Source organism: Battus philenor, unplaced genomic scaffold (genome assembly GCF_028537555.1).
Source record: "Battus philenor isolate CCGP_79_NKW_IND1 unplaced genomic scaffold, ilBatPhil1.0.hap1 SCAF_6, whole genome shotgun sequence".
Taxonomy (NCBI): Eukaryota; Metazoa; Arthropoda; class Insecta; order Lepidoptera; family Papilionidae; genus Battus; species Battus philenor.
The window spans coordinates 10,041,084-10,055,609 of record NW_027181726.1 but is presented as its reverse complement, the minus strand read 5'-3'; the positions used below and the strand labels follow the sequence as shown (position 1 = coordinate 10,055,609).

Below are 14,526 nucleotides of genomic sequence, written 5' to 3'. Positions count from 1 at the left end.
ATAATGCGTTTTGCAGACAAACTTGACAAATTTGCTGTACTTATTATAGTCTATTATAATCAACCTGTAAAAATTTTTTCTAAGAATTACATTCTTTTAAAAATTTGAATAATCGGTATCGTAATTATCTGGTAGTGTTACATCGTTATTAAGTGAAACAAGTTTTCGTTTATTCTCGTAGCAAATGTTCGTTAAAAGTCTGGTTGCTTTGTGGCATGACGTTTCCTTTCGCATATTGAGGAATGGAGGATTAATGTGAGTTCGAAGAAGTCGATATTACTTCTGAAGGGGGTCTCGGGCTTGTGATTTACAGCGGCCGGACTGTGCTGTTAAAAAGTTGTAAACTGCCTGTGTTTCCGTCCTCCTTTGCAACATTGTTTTCAAGTTTATTTTGATATCTGCTCACTATGTCCATGCCCGCGCAATGTACGCTCGAACGTTAGCGAACGCATTTGGTTATTGACTTGCAACTCCTCCATACATTCCTGTTACCTTTCTTCCTACCACATTTGGATTTGTAAATATACCTTTTTTACATAAATTTTGGGTATAGTTTATTTAATTCAAAACTGGTTTTGTTAAGGCCTTAGAGTAGTGATAGCAAACCTTTTAAGTATGGGGTACCAAAATGTTGACAGATCGTAAAATAATTTACGAGGTGTGTCACAATCACAAAAACATGACTAAAGATATATATATATATATATATATATATATATAAGATATATATATATATGTCTTTAGTCATGTTTTTGTGATTATATATATATATGTTTTGTGTATATATATATATATATATATTAAAATACAAAGAAATTAAAATTATTTAATTTCTTTGAAGATCAATAGAAAATTCTCGCGAACATAGCTAATTCTAGATATATAATATAAAAGCACTACGGTGCCCTATAATATTTTATTTATTTAAAAATCTGTAAAACCACACGGTAGCTGTTACGATTGCCACCTCTTTAACATCTTACTTATTCTCCATAGCCTTGTGGTTTGTATCAATACGAAAATATTTTTACTACTTTATATTTCGACAATATTGTTAATGCAAAATGCACTGCAAAATGTATAAAATAATCGAGTAGTTAACAAAAAAACCATTCATATTTTTTTAAGTGGGCAGAGACGGTTACTTTTTTTACTACTATTTTCTGTTTTACAGATACAAAATGTGATTTATAGCATAATATTTTAGAGAGTTTTTTTTTCTTTACTGGTCAGCACATTTTTTTTAATGCAAATTGGATGTTGCTCTATAATAAAGACTCAAAAAAAGTAATCAAACAGGACTTATATCAAAAATCAAATAATCCCGCGTAATTATAAGTGAAAAATAAATAAAAATAGTACTGCATCGTAAATATGTTTTGGAATAAGCGACAGATCTTAATTAACTGCAATATCCGCACAAAGAATTCTGCAAGAGTGCGAATTGTTTTTCTAAGAACATGTCCCCGCCACGTGTGATGCGTCGGCGTTTCTTTGTCCCGTCTCAAGGACATGGATTTATGAGGGTTTATTAATCATAGCACTAATGAGTACGATCCGTATAGTTTGTGGGCAAATTTATGCATGAAAATAAATTTCTCAAGTCAACACGGCTTTATCTCCCAGCTGTGTAAATAAGTTTTTTTTTTAATTTTTCTCTTACAATCAAATCTGTAACTTTTATAAGAGATAGTAATTATATAATCCCACGTGGTGGACAGACGATTTTGTTAAGGTCGGCAGAAGACTTTGTGTACGGGCCGCCTCCAACCGATCCTATTGAAAATATGTGGGCAAGACCTGTACTCAGCAGTGGACACACAACTGTTGAAATAATGATAGTGATGATTGGTTTTACACACTTCATTTTATTTGAGAACCATAAAGTTGTCTTTTGTGTGCGCATTAGAGCATGGAAAGCGCTTAGCTTAAACTTTGTTTAGGAAATTTACATTGCAAGCTCCTTCAGCAACCTCGACTTGAGTCGTTATGCATACAAGATCACGGATCAGGAGTTTGCTGAGCTTTTAGATTACTCAGGCGGACGCTTCGAGGAGTTAACCAACCAAGTGGTTGCTATTGTCCGGCTAACATACTGTCTTTTTGGAAAGCGTTACAGCTGCGAAAAAAATAGCGGAAGAAACTCTAGCAACGTTTCTTTATATCATGATGTAGGGGTATCTGTCTCTATATGTTCTTAAACGTCCTCGGGTGGACGGCCTGTTTTTGATTGTACGCAACGTTTGAATGGACCCGGAAGGTATGTTTTGTAGATGGTGGTTCCTACATTTAACGAATTAGTCAAATTAAAAAGGTGAATGCTAAGCGCCTTTATCAGCTCTGCCTCGTCCTATAAAAATGTAAATATCAAATATTTTCAAAAAGGTGCGTTAAAAAAATAAAAACGTTTATTTGTATTTAGCCGAGAAAAATTATTTAGGTAATATTAATATCTGTTAGGGTTTTAAAGGAATTTGAACCCTTTTTAAAATAAATCTGTGTTTTTTCTATTCAAATGCATGGACAAATAGTATATAAAAATAAATTTTAATATGAAGTGATCCGAATTTTATAAACAAACACTTTTTCTTACCGTAATATCATTACGTTTTAATTATTTCTATTTAGAAGTTAATAATGATTGCCGTGAATATTAATTATTAAAAAAAAAAAAACGGTTTGTGAGTTTCTAAAATGTGAATGTACCAAGATCTAAGATGCAGCTGTAACAGTGTGGGCAATAAACCTTAGTGTCAGTGTTACTAAGCTGTTTGACGCTACGTAAATTTCTACGAGACTCAAAGTACACTTTACGACTCGACCGAAAGCATTTAGGTATTAGGAACAACAATAAGTGCAGATAAAACTTGTGAATGAAAGTGAAATGAGTGAAACTGATTTTCTCTAGTAGAAAAAAAGTAATGTTTTCAAAATCAATACTAGCAGTATGATAACTTACTTTTAACATAATTGTTAAAAAATCTTGGAAAAAAAAATAGTGAATCCGCTTTATATACAGGGGGATTGGTTGTAGATGCAAATATAAGCTTGAATGGCATAAATGTATGGCACAAAGCCTTTACACTTATCACCTGTATAAGTAATCAATGTGAAATATGTCACATTATTTTATATTTGAATGTGACAGTCCAATAACTTCTGGCAGTACAAGTTCAGCAAGGACAGATGGTGAACAATAATTAATTTTTATTTAAAGTAATACGAATTTTTGAAAAGGGTTTTATGCATTACGTTAATTTTTATTTCTAAACCTATCTTTCAAGAAATTCACGGAAATGAGTTATAAAACCAAATTTTAAACTTTTTACACCTATAACCAATCAACCTTTAGAAGATTTTCATGTACTATTTATTATATTTATGTTTAAAAAATAAAAAGAAAGATTTGAAATTCGAATAAAATTTTAAATGACAATAAGACACTAAGGTATAATCACAGTAAAGTTGGGTGCACTTCTCGGTGCCACAGACGGGGGAAAACGGTTCGCGCGCAGAATTTGAAGTAGGACTAAAGTCTAACGAGACGCCCTCATCCCCTGCGCTCAATCAGTTTACGAGTAATTTGGTTAGAGGGTGATAAATCTGTGTTTAGTTATGGGGAAAGAGATTTTATTCGTTTACTGCAAGCTTTATCACAATAACGGGCTCCGTTATGAGATTACAAAGGTCAAATTTAATTGTAATTAAAGATTTGATTATTTTATAATGATTTTAATCGCTTTTGCTTTATGGTTTTATTTAATTCAGTTTTTACGAAATGCTCACGAAATATTTAAAGTATCACATTAAATATTTAGTAACTCTTTTGTGGGCAACTATGTACGGTAAAACAATACACCATCGTGTAATGTCCAAGATCTATAACGTAATACATTAACAAAGTTTATTGAAAAAGAAAACTTGTTAAAACATCTGAGTATATTTTAAAGGGTTTTTTAATGTTTGGAAATTAATTTTTCTACTACTGTATTTATAGAATTGTTAAAGGGACTACGAAATTAGGAAACCTTCTCAGATTAAGGCTCATTTCGCAGCTATAAGTTAAACGATGCCTGATTTTTCTCCTCTTCTTTGCATCGTTTCCATCATGCAGTGAGGCTATACATATTACGATTGTCCTAAATCTCTTTCGGTTCTACACAATGTGTACGGTTTCAGAAACATTCATGAAAAGAATAGTGTAAATTTAATTCAGGTTTATGAGTAATACGTCCGAAGAACTTGGAGATTCTCCGTAAGACGCAGACGCAAACGTTTGAGAACCTCGGTTTTCTATTCACTTTCAAGTCTACGTAAATAAATTATATTCAGTCATGTGTACTTGATATTTGTTTTTATGAAATTGATTTTTTCTGGTATTCGGTACGTCAAAGAAGAATTAAAAATAATCTAAAGAGGATAATGAAATGAATAAATGAATACATTGACTCGTGTAGTACATAATTATGTGATTTGAGAAGAATTATATCACTCGAGTAGTGCATCCCGTTACAATATCTGCGTAGCTAAGATCTCTAAGGAGGGCCTCAATCAACTTGCGTCCACTTTTTATGACGTTCATTTATCACCTACCTATCAATAACTGACGGGTTTTTTGCATCTCTTGTGTTCCGGATGAATCAATTTTATTATTTTTATATATATCACTTTCTATTAATCTTGAACATGAAAGTAATTTATTGTAAATACAAACATGAATTGTGGGAACGAAATTTTCTTTAACAAAAGAATGTCGACCTTATTATTTTTACATTTTCGTTTATCATTTCTATGCTAATGTTTACGAAGGAGATTAATTGATAAGAGTAATAGTCAAATGGCTGAATTTGACCATCATTATTATTTCAGTCTTAGGAGTTCGCTTTTCCTCCCTTAAAGGTTTTTAATAAGGCCAATTGAAAGCGGCATGCATTCCAGCTATCTTAACAAGGTCACATGACCTTGTTAAAACAGTAGTTGTAGAACGTCCATTTACAATCTGTCCACCTTGTAAATGTAAGTTCTACGATGCGCTTGCCTCTCCCTGGTTTCCACTCCTGAACCTATAGATCCCAGCGGCCACCCGGTCTGCGCGATGCTTACTGCGATTTCAACTTTCCAAACCGGTGGGCTGTATCGACACTTTCGATCGACTACGGATGTTCACATTCCTGAATCGTTGTAGTAGAGAAATCCCAACCTTATATTAGAGGAGTACTATCGTAATACGTAAACATTTTGATGGTGATATTCCTTTAATCGTCTTGTAATTTTTTTTCCTTTTTTTTAATCGACTCTCTTCTGGCTATTCTTCTCGCGTCATATATAAGAGGTCAATGAAAATGATCCTATAGATAATAATATGAATAAATATATCGTTTCTTATAAGTCGATCGTAAGGAGTGTTAGGTGATTGCGGTGGGATGGAGACATCAATATGATGCCAGGGCGGCGCCGGGCAATGAGTAGCAATTGTCGGAGACCACCGTCGCGCGGGTCATTAATAAAGGCGAGATTAAGCTAGGCCACGAGCTCGGTAATGGAGTCTGCGGCTGTCGCAGATGAGCGCGCTTTTTACGGCACGAGCGGTCGCCCACCCGCAGAGGTGACTACCTCCCCCCCTCTCCCTTGATTATTTGTGGTTTCAATTCGCTTTTTACGGCACGCGGATCGTCGCCCTGTTTTCTTAAAATTACTGTCATCTGAAAGTGTCATAATCGGCAGCTACGTGCCGTTAATGAGGATTTTACGTTTTTATTTATAGTCGCTTTGAAAATTAAATACAAGTCTTATGTGTAGATATTGTGATAACGTCCCGCTGTTTTATTTAAATATAAATTTCGTAACTCGCTTACTGAACTCACGGTAATGCGAATATGATATTCGATAGAATTTTTGTCTTTATATCCTAAGCAAGTCTCATAAAGTCTAGATTTCCGTAGAGGTGAAGTTTCTGATACATGCTTGAACAAAGTTGTTCCATCAGCATCACCTTATCAGCCTAAAGACGTCCATTGTTGGATATACGCCTCTTCCTAATTTTTCAAAATGACCAGTTCGAAGTGATCTGTATCCGGGATCTTCTATGGACTTTAATAAGGTCGTATGTGGACTATATGGGCGAACATCCAGCACTGTGCTTGTCAATCCGTAGTCCCAATCATAGAAAATTAAGATTTCAGAGACCCTTTGTTTTGCGCAGTTTCTGGCTTGCCCGCTGGCTCTTTAACTTGCCAATCCGCTAGACTGTTTGGTTTCTTTCGTTCGTTTACAGATTTTTTCATTGCTGTATCGATCTCGTAAAGAATTCCTGAGCTTAGCTTTCTCTATGGCACTTTGAGCGTCGTTTAGTTTGTCATTGTTATGTAACGAAATAAACACGATGTTCACATATCATTGAAAGCTGTTTACGGTAAGATGTAATTATTTCTGTTTCACACCATATTTTCTTTGGGCACATAAACATATAATGGCGTCATAATGAAAAATTATCTAACTAGCATTACTTTTTGGCGTTAGAAGACATAGACAGAGCTTTTAAAATCTTGATACACGCTGTGGTTACTTTTGCTGGCAATAATACTTAACTTGTAGAGAGAATAATAATAACTTGATACCATTTGATGATGTTTCTCATCGTTTTTACGATCCAATAACAGAAATTAACAAAATATAATAAAGAGTGATTTTAACGCGTACTTACCTGGTTTGACATGTTATTTTATGTTGACGTTGACTGTTTTTAAAAACTTATACTTTCTTTAACATTTACGAACACTACAACGTGTACTAAAAATGAATAGGTTTTTTCTATCAGGTTCTAAATATACAATGTTCATAAATATAATTCGCAAGGACGAATTATACGCATACAGTATTTATCTTGTCATCGGAAAATGGATGTTTGTAAAAATGTACGTAAAATAAAGAAATAATTAGGAAAAAACATAATCACTGATCACAATGTTCTAGAACCATAGTAGTAATTTTAACTCCCACAAACGTTTGCACTCGCTCTAGATTTTTGATTTTATAGAATTGAATTGAAAGTAACGTTTGGTTGCTTTACTAAAAAGAAAACTGCGTTGCGAATTCTCACCATTCTTTTGCAAAATCGTGTTAAGAATATAGTGATTTGTGGTTGTGACGAAAAAATTAGAAAACTGTATTCAATATGACTAGCTGAAAAAAAAAATATGCTGGCTATATTTTTTTAATCCTATTTAAAGGATTTACGTGTCATTTTCTTTAAATCAGCATTGTTGTGTTAATTTGCAATTTATAATATAAAATCTAAAGACGCTTTTAGATAAAAGTTTCGTGACAAAAATATTATGACGATACTTAGTCATATATGGTATGATATTGTGATTTATCGTACAAATATTAGCAGAAATAAAATAACATGAAAATTACCCAATGCCAAATAAAACAGTATATGTATGTGTAATATATTTATGAAGTTTATAAAACAAATCCTGTTAAAAACCTATATCATAGTTATAATTGTTAGAATGATAATAAAGCTTGGGAAATATTTGTTTTGCTAATCGTTGTATTAAGGATATTTTAAAGGTTATCACACCACATTCTCAGAAAAGGATGTTGGGAATCCCCGTAGTTTTAAATTGAAGAATGCCATTATAGGAAAGCTCATTCTAGTTCTAGTTTCTTTGATTTCTTTTAGCATTCTTATCATGACGCATGTACGAATATATGGTCGTTGTAAAAAAAATCTTATTCTTTATAAGTGCCTGCTTAGGTGAATACTAACTTACTTCTACTTTATTGGCTATGTAACGTGATTAAAAAGAATAAAAAAAGTTATTTATTTTAGTAGGCATTTACATACATGCGCTTTTGAATCGTCGATCATTTTAACATTATAAGAAGTAAGCTACCATCAGTTGGAAACGCTAATCTGTTAAAAAGTGCCCGCCAAAAATTCAACAGTTGCTCTTTTAAATGAAATTTAACTTTTTTTTATTCATATGAATAAAATAATATCAATCATATAAATGAGTCAATTCACCAAAACATCGACCACATTTCGATAAACTACAAATTCTTGAATGCTATAATAGGATTTCTTTAATATAATATACTTTTAATGCGAGATTTAAAACTAAGGAAAGGAAGGTGTAAGATATTTTAAGGAAATTTATTATGTACATGTACATCCATAACCATAAAGGATTTGCTTACTATTTGAAGACGAAATTTAGATGTTACCAATTTTTTTTCCTTGTTATTCATCATGTGTGTCACAATTTTTCATATAACTTTTTAAACGATGGCATTTAAAAAACATGTCATTAAACATGTATTGGGAAGAAACTATTAATATACTAATTATATTAAAAATATCTCCCAGGAATCTCTAGCTTTTAAGTTATAAATAGCCCTACAGCATTTTTCTGGAAAATATATATAAAATAAATATCGGTGTCACTGCCCCAGAATTAAATACCGGAATAAAATATACAAATCAGAAAATAACCTATTAATATACCATTTCACACGTAACACAGGAGTTGGCAACAATTGGGATTAAGTAAAATACAAATATCCACTCGGAAAAATATATTCAATTTTTATAAAATCAATTTCAGGCATTTTATTTAGCATAAATTTGTACAATATAACATTACATGATATAGTTACACGAATACGCTTTGAATATCGTAATTAAGTGGACAATTTTCTATTTTGTTTATAATATGTAATTGCATATCTAAATACCTTTTTGTACGAAACGTGTTAACTTAGATTTAGACAGTTAAATTAAATCGCAATTAGCTCTGTTCGTTATTATAGTAATTAAAACAATTTTTATAGCGTACACAATATTTGCTAGCATGAAACAACACTTCTCATACAATTATTTGATTCTACAGTCTTCACTCTAATTAGAATTAGCTTTATCAATTGTAATATTTATGCGTAAACTTTTCAGGTAAATAATGTAACAAACACCTACAGTTTAACAGGTGGTACAATTAACCAGGAGCGGCTGAGGTATCAATAATATTGAAATAAATTACTTGCAATTTTCGACTAAGAAGAGTGTGTCTACCTAAACTATATGCTGTTACAATTTCTAATTATAATAGACGATTTATATAGTATCTATACTGTACACTTGAAGTCTCACAAATACATACACAAGACGGCGGCGGGCGTCACATTGTCCTTAATTACATTCTATACAGTGGTTTGATATGTGCTATGTACAGGGTGTATCACAGGAGCGGCGGGGCGGGCAGCGCCGCGTGCCCCCGTCACACCAGCGCGCTCGGCTTCACGTCGAGCGGGTGGTCGGGAGACCTGCCTCCCCCACCGCCCTCCCCCTGGCTATTCTCCTCCGAGTCAGAGCACGACTCCGAGCTACCTTTTTTCCCTCCGTTGTGCGTCTTCACATGCTTCGCCAGGTGGTCAGACCGCATGAACCTCTTGTTGCAGACCGGGCACGCAAACCTCTTCTCTCCTGTGTGCGTGCGTAGGTGTCGCTGCAGCTCGTCGGAGCGGGTGAAACGCTTGCCGCAAAACAGCCAGTTGCACACAAACGGCCTCTCGCCCGTGTGCCAACGTAGATGCGCTTTCAAGTGGGAGGTCTTCCCGTACACTTTACCACAGCCGGGTATATGGCAGCTGTGTATGTTTTTTTTCCGCAAATGCGCTCCAGCGGGGCCCAGTCTTTCCGCTTCTTGACAGTTGGGGCAGTCGCAGGTCGCGCGGCCAGCGTAGCGCCTTTGAGAGCGAGGAGATGGCGCCTGAGCAGGTGGCGCAGGAGAGCTGGCCGCATGAAGTCCAAAGGAGCCCTGTGCGGGCAGTACGGACTTATACGCGTCCTGCAGCAGATGTGGAGCCGGCGGCAGAAGATGCGCGCCGCCCGACAAGGAATGTGTCAGTTGTGAGTAGTCTTGTCCGGCGTAGTTGGCCATTTGGCCGCCGACGTCTAGCCAACCGCCGTGAACGTCCCACCAGGTGCCGCCGACGGTACCCACGCCGCCCATGTCCGCGGCCTTCACGCCGCCACCGCCACCGACATTAAAAGGCCACGACTCATACGGATGCCGAGAGTACATGGAGCCGAGGCTGGCGCTGGACTCGCTCTTGCCTAGAAGCTGGTCGCCTGATGAAGGGAAGTAGAGGTCGTTGCCGTAAGAGGGTGCTGCGGCGCAGGAAGGTGGAGCCCGTGCGTAAGGACCACAGGAGGGTGGTTGTGCACGCGCCGACGCTCCACTACCAGGCGGAGAATGCGTGCCAGGACTCTTCTTCCATGGATGGAAACCCTTGCCCACGGCGGCGTCAGCTAGTGGCGGCGGCGACTTGCTCGACAGCTTGTTGCACTGCGCCGCAAGCATCGCCAGCGGCGTGCCGCGTAGACTGGGATGCTCCTGGAAAGATGAAAAATGGACGCTTAATTATATTGAAAGTTGGGAAATATAATTTATTCGGGTTTAATTATTGCTGCGTTATCGTGGGAACGGTTCGGTAGTAACAGATATATGGTCTAATTTATACGGGGATAAGGAGCGACGAGCGGCGCCCGCGGCGTCCAGAAATAATAATAATAAATTACGTGAGGCCGCGAACTGTATTTACAATTAGGCAGCGCAGTGACAGCGGCCGCTACCGCGCGACGACCGCACGACGAACTAATTAATAAACGCTGCCCACTGCCCGGCCGCTCGTAAACACCGATGTTGATTAAGAGTCCGAGTAATGAAAAATAAAACAACTGATACACGCGAATAAAAAAGACTAAATCATAATTTATATCCGTTGCATAAATTACTCGGTTCCAAAAAAGCATTGTGATCTCACTGTGCGAGTAGATTATGTTACAATAAAAACATAATCCGTTCCCTGCACCCATTGAATAAAGGTGAGCGTAGACGGAACATCCGACCGGATATTTCACCCCTGCGTGAGACAAAGGCTCAATAAAAAAGTTTCATTGTATGCAATAACATAATGCGGGGATCGGGACATTGGGCCGGGACGTGGGGTTTGCCACGCCCTTTATTTTGTGATTGGCGCAGCTGTCGCGCTAGTGTGCGCCGGCCCTTACAAATGCTGACTCCGTTTTACCATCAGTGGGTATCCTGTAATCTATTCACCTACAAATTTACGAAGACAATTACTTCATTCACTTTTATGCAACTATTTAGTTCATACGTTAACCTATTTTATCCAAAAAAATACAATAATAATTGATTTTTTTAGCGTATGATAATTGTTTAAGACAAATCATGTCACCGGATTGCTGCAAGGCAAAGGCTTCTGAGAAAAATAGCCACGTCGACTGGTCTTGCGCAAGCCAGATCCAGCGACTTCTCGCGCTCTTCATTACAACTGCTGTCTGTCCACTTAGTGGAGGGCCTGCTCGCGTCTTCCGCCCATGGTCGCCGCTAGAAAATCTAATTTTTCCACCTAATTGTTTTATTTCTTGTACTGCGCAATGTCCTACTGCAAACTTAATGGCAAAGGCATTCTTTACCAGTTAACCATTTGAATAGATAGAAATTAATTAATAAAAGTAGATGAAATAAGTAAATATGTTATGAGACAAAAAAATAACTAAAACGTTATAAAGAATCTTGGGATTTTATATTAACTTTCAAAAATAAACCACACAAATTTAACTGGCAAGTTTTAAATTTAATTGAATAGCCATTATAAAAAAAAATCAAATAAGGAACTATAAAACATGTATACATAGGCACGGAGTAGATGTCGACATGGCGGGCTTCGAGTAAATAACAATAATGGGCCGTCGCCCGTTATCAACGGATCTAACGCACACACGTAGGCGCAACGATTAACTGCGAGACACTCGCGTGACTATGAAATGAGTGAAATAACAACTTATTTTTGTCCGGACAATATTTAAAAAATAATAGAGAGCTTTCCATTCATCGGCTCCTACAGTACATGTCAGTTCGACAATTCCACGGGGCAAATGATTTAAGACCAAGTCCGGCCTTAAATCATTATGGATTAACTAATAATCTTAAATTTCTAGGAAAACAATACTTCTTCGGACGTATCTTCTTCCTTATGATGTTTGATTGCTTTCCAATATTTTACATAGAAGCTGTGTTTGGACAAAAGTTTTAGGGTAGTAAAAGGTGATAAGAAATAAGCATGAAAACTTTAGAGATATGAACGTAAAGCTTGCTCATTTGCTGTCAACTAATGTGTGCTACGCATTATCCAAAAATCAATGGTTTCAGAAATCAAAAATTACGTAATTATAACATAGTAAGAAAATGCGTTTTCAAAATTCGGATTACCACATAATAAAATAAATTTTTGTTTACTATCAGTTCCTGTAGACATTATACAGGCAGATGTTAATGGCCTGTCGCATTCAAATAGAAAAAAAAAATAAAGTAACGTATTTCAGAGTGATCACGTTATACAGAGATCTTTAAAAGGTGTACTACACCAATCGCAAGAACTCCTCGTAGGGAGGGACCTAACTTTGGGCTACACCGCGGAATATGGTTAACATACCGACCTGCGGTCGCCAAGGAGCGCCGAACCTCGCCTTGCTTAATTGTTTTTTTCCGGTTAATTTTACTATAACTTCGGAAAACGGTAGCGCTGATAGAAAATGTCCGCCATCAAGTTTCACTGGCTAGAACTGTCTTGACTCAGGTTCTTTTCAACTTGTAGCTTTTATACCACAAACAGTCTGTTTATCCTTATTATATACAATAATAATGATAACCGATACCGATAGCAAAAAAAAAACTTTTCACTTAAGCTAGATTCGCAGACATTTAGAAAATTACTGACAGTAAGAAATACTTTGTATATACATCGTTAGATATTTTATATTTGTACATATGTACAATACTGAGCAATATATATTTAAGTAAAAAGAAGTTCAAGGAAAGTTTACATAACCAATATATAGGAAACCTTACAAAGTTAATACTTCTAGCTTCGAGGGCGCTATTCTGACATACAAAAACTTAAACAATAGAATTACATGTAATTTTACAAGATAACATTCTTATTTTAATCTTTAAAATAAGTGCCATTTTTCGAAAGAACAAAATTAATAGCGATAGAATTTAAAACATGTACGTTATATTTTTGGTTTTTACTTGCGGCGAATATTTACGAACTTGAAACGAAAATATTGTGAAAATATCGACGTATTTCATGAACGAGTGTTCACTGATTTTTAAACACAGGAGTATCCGTTTTTTTTAGATTTCTCTCTGCTGATAGAGAAACCTATCAAAGAGATGGTATTTTATTCTACCATTTGAATAATAGATGTCATCAATAAGATACCGGTTTTATTGTGATGATTTTCAATTATTTTTTTTTAAATATTAACGGTATATTTTTTAAAAATGTGCCTGTTGCCACAAATCGAACCTATGAATGTAAATCACAATACTTAACGTACCATTGTCGATTCACATCAGTAAGAGAATCATGATTATTATTTAGCTAAACCACGCCCAATAACAAATGAATAAAGAAACCTACGTTTACATTGACGAGTTGAAGTGATCCTCAAAAGTCGCGTCTCTAATTTCATCATTGTCCAAAAATTTCCGATCAGACAGATAGAAGCAGTCATCCAACATTAAAGACGACCTTAACAAGGTCATCTGTACACTTTGTGAGCACCTTAAGGCTTCGGTGGCCATCTGGTCTGCGCGTCACTTCATCTTCGCAATCCGCAAGGCTATGTTAAATATTTTCGTTCGTCACTTATTTACCATGATCTTATTGGTTCATGATGAATCATAATTTTATTAATTTATTTAGACTACAGTTTACCACTGCCTATACTTTTAGTATAAAAGCAATAATGATTGGAGTATTCAAATATTTACAAGCTTGACATTATATTTTATGTTTTACATTAACCATTTGTCTTTTTCATACTTAACGGCACGTCGATTATAAGTCATTGGCCCGGTTAGTCGCCTTCGTTTGTGTGCAGTAGAAAATAATATTCAACGTCATTACATGTATTTTTCCAAATAACATAATTTGAATGCATTTAAAGCAACAATGAATATTATACATATTTTTTTTATTCTTACATACGTATTTATTAGTTCTCTTACTATAAAAACACGCTTATATCACGTACGTAATTAAATATATTATAAATATTCGCAGATAGTAAATATCTAAACGTATGAATGAAAACACACAGTAATCAAAAGCAAAAAACTTACTTGTTTTTCTTGTATTTGTAGATTGTATATGTAGAGAATAGACATTTAATTAGGTTTCGAATAATTGAAACGTAGCTTGTTTATAGCATAAAGTACAACTAATAAACAATTTACTTAATAAGGGTAATTTAGTAATTTTTATTTTAAAAATACAGTGTCAACTTTATGTATCGGAAGAAAGAATCATTGACATAAAATGAAAACGATATTTTCATATTTTGTCACATAAAAGAAATTGTGATTGTTATTATTATAGGAATTTAATGTAGATAATGACATAATATGTGCTGAATGATGGCGTCAG

The 14,526-nt window shown here is 35.4% G+C and overlaps 1 protein-coding gene across 2 annotated transcripts in view; it reads right to left on the bottom strand.

The window, feature by feature from the left end:
* Nucleotides 1-8,700: 8,700 nt before the first annotated feature.
* Nucleotides 8,701-14,526, bottom strand: part of Sp1 (transcription factor Sp8) — a 48,481-nt gene continuing 42,655 nt past the window's right edge. For both annotated transcript variants that reach the window (XM_068773693.1, XM_068773692.1), the window contains one exon: nt 8,701-10,400. In XM_068773693.1, the coding sequence (XP_068629794.1) occupies nt 9,282-10,400 (1,119 nt within the window). In that variant the 3' untranslated portion in view covers nt 8,701-9,281. The remainder of the gene's footprint in view (nt 10,401-14,526) is intronic.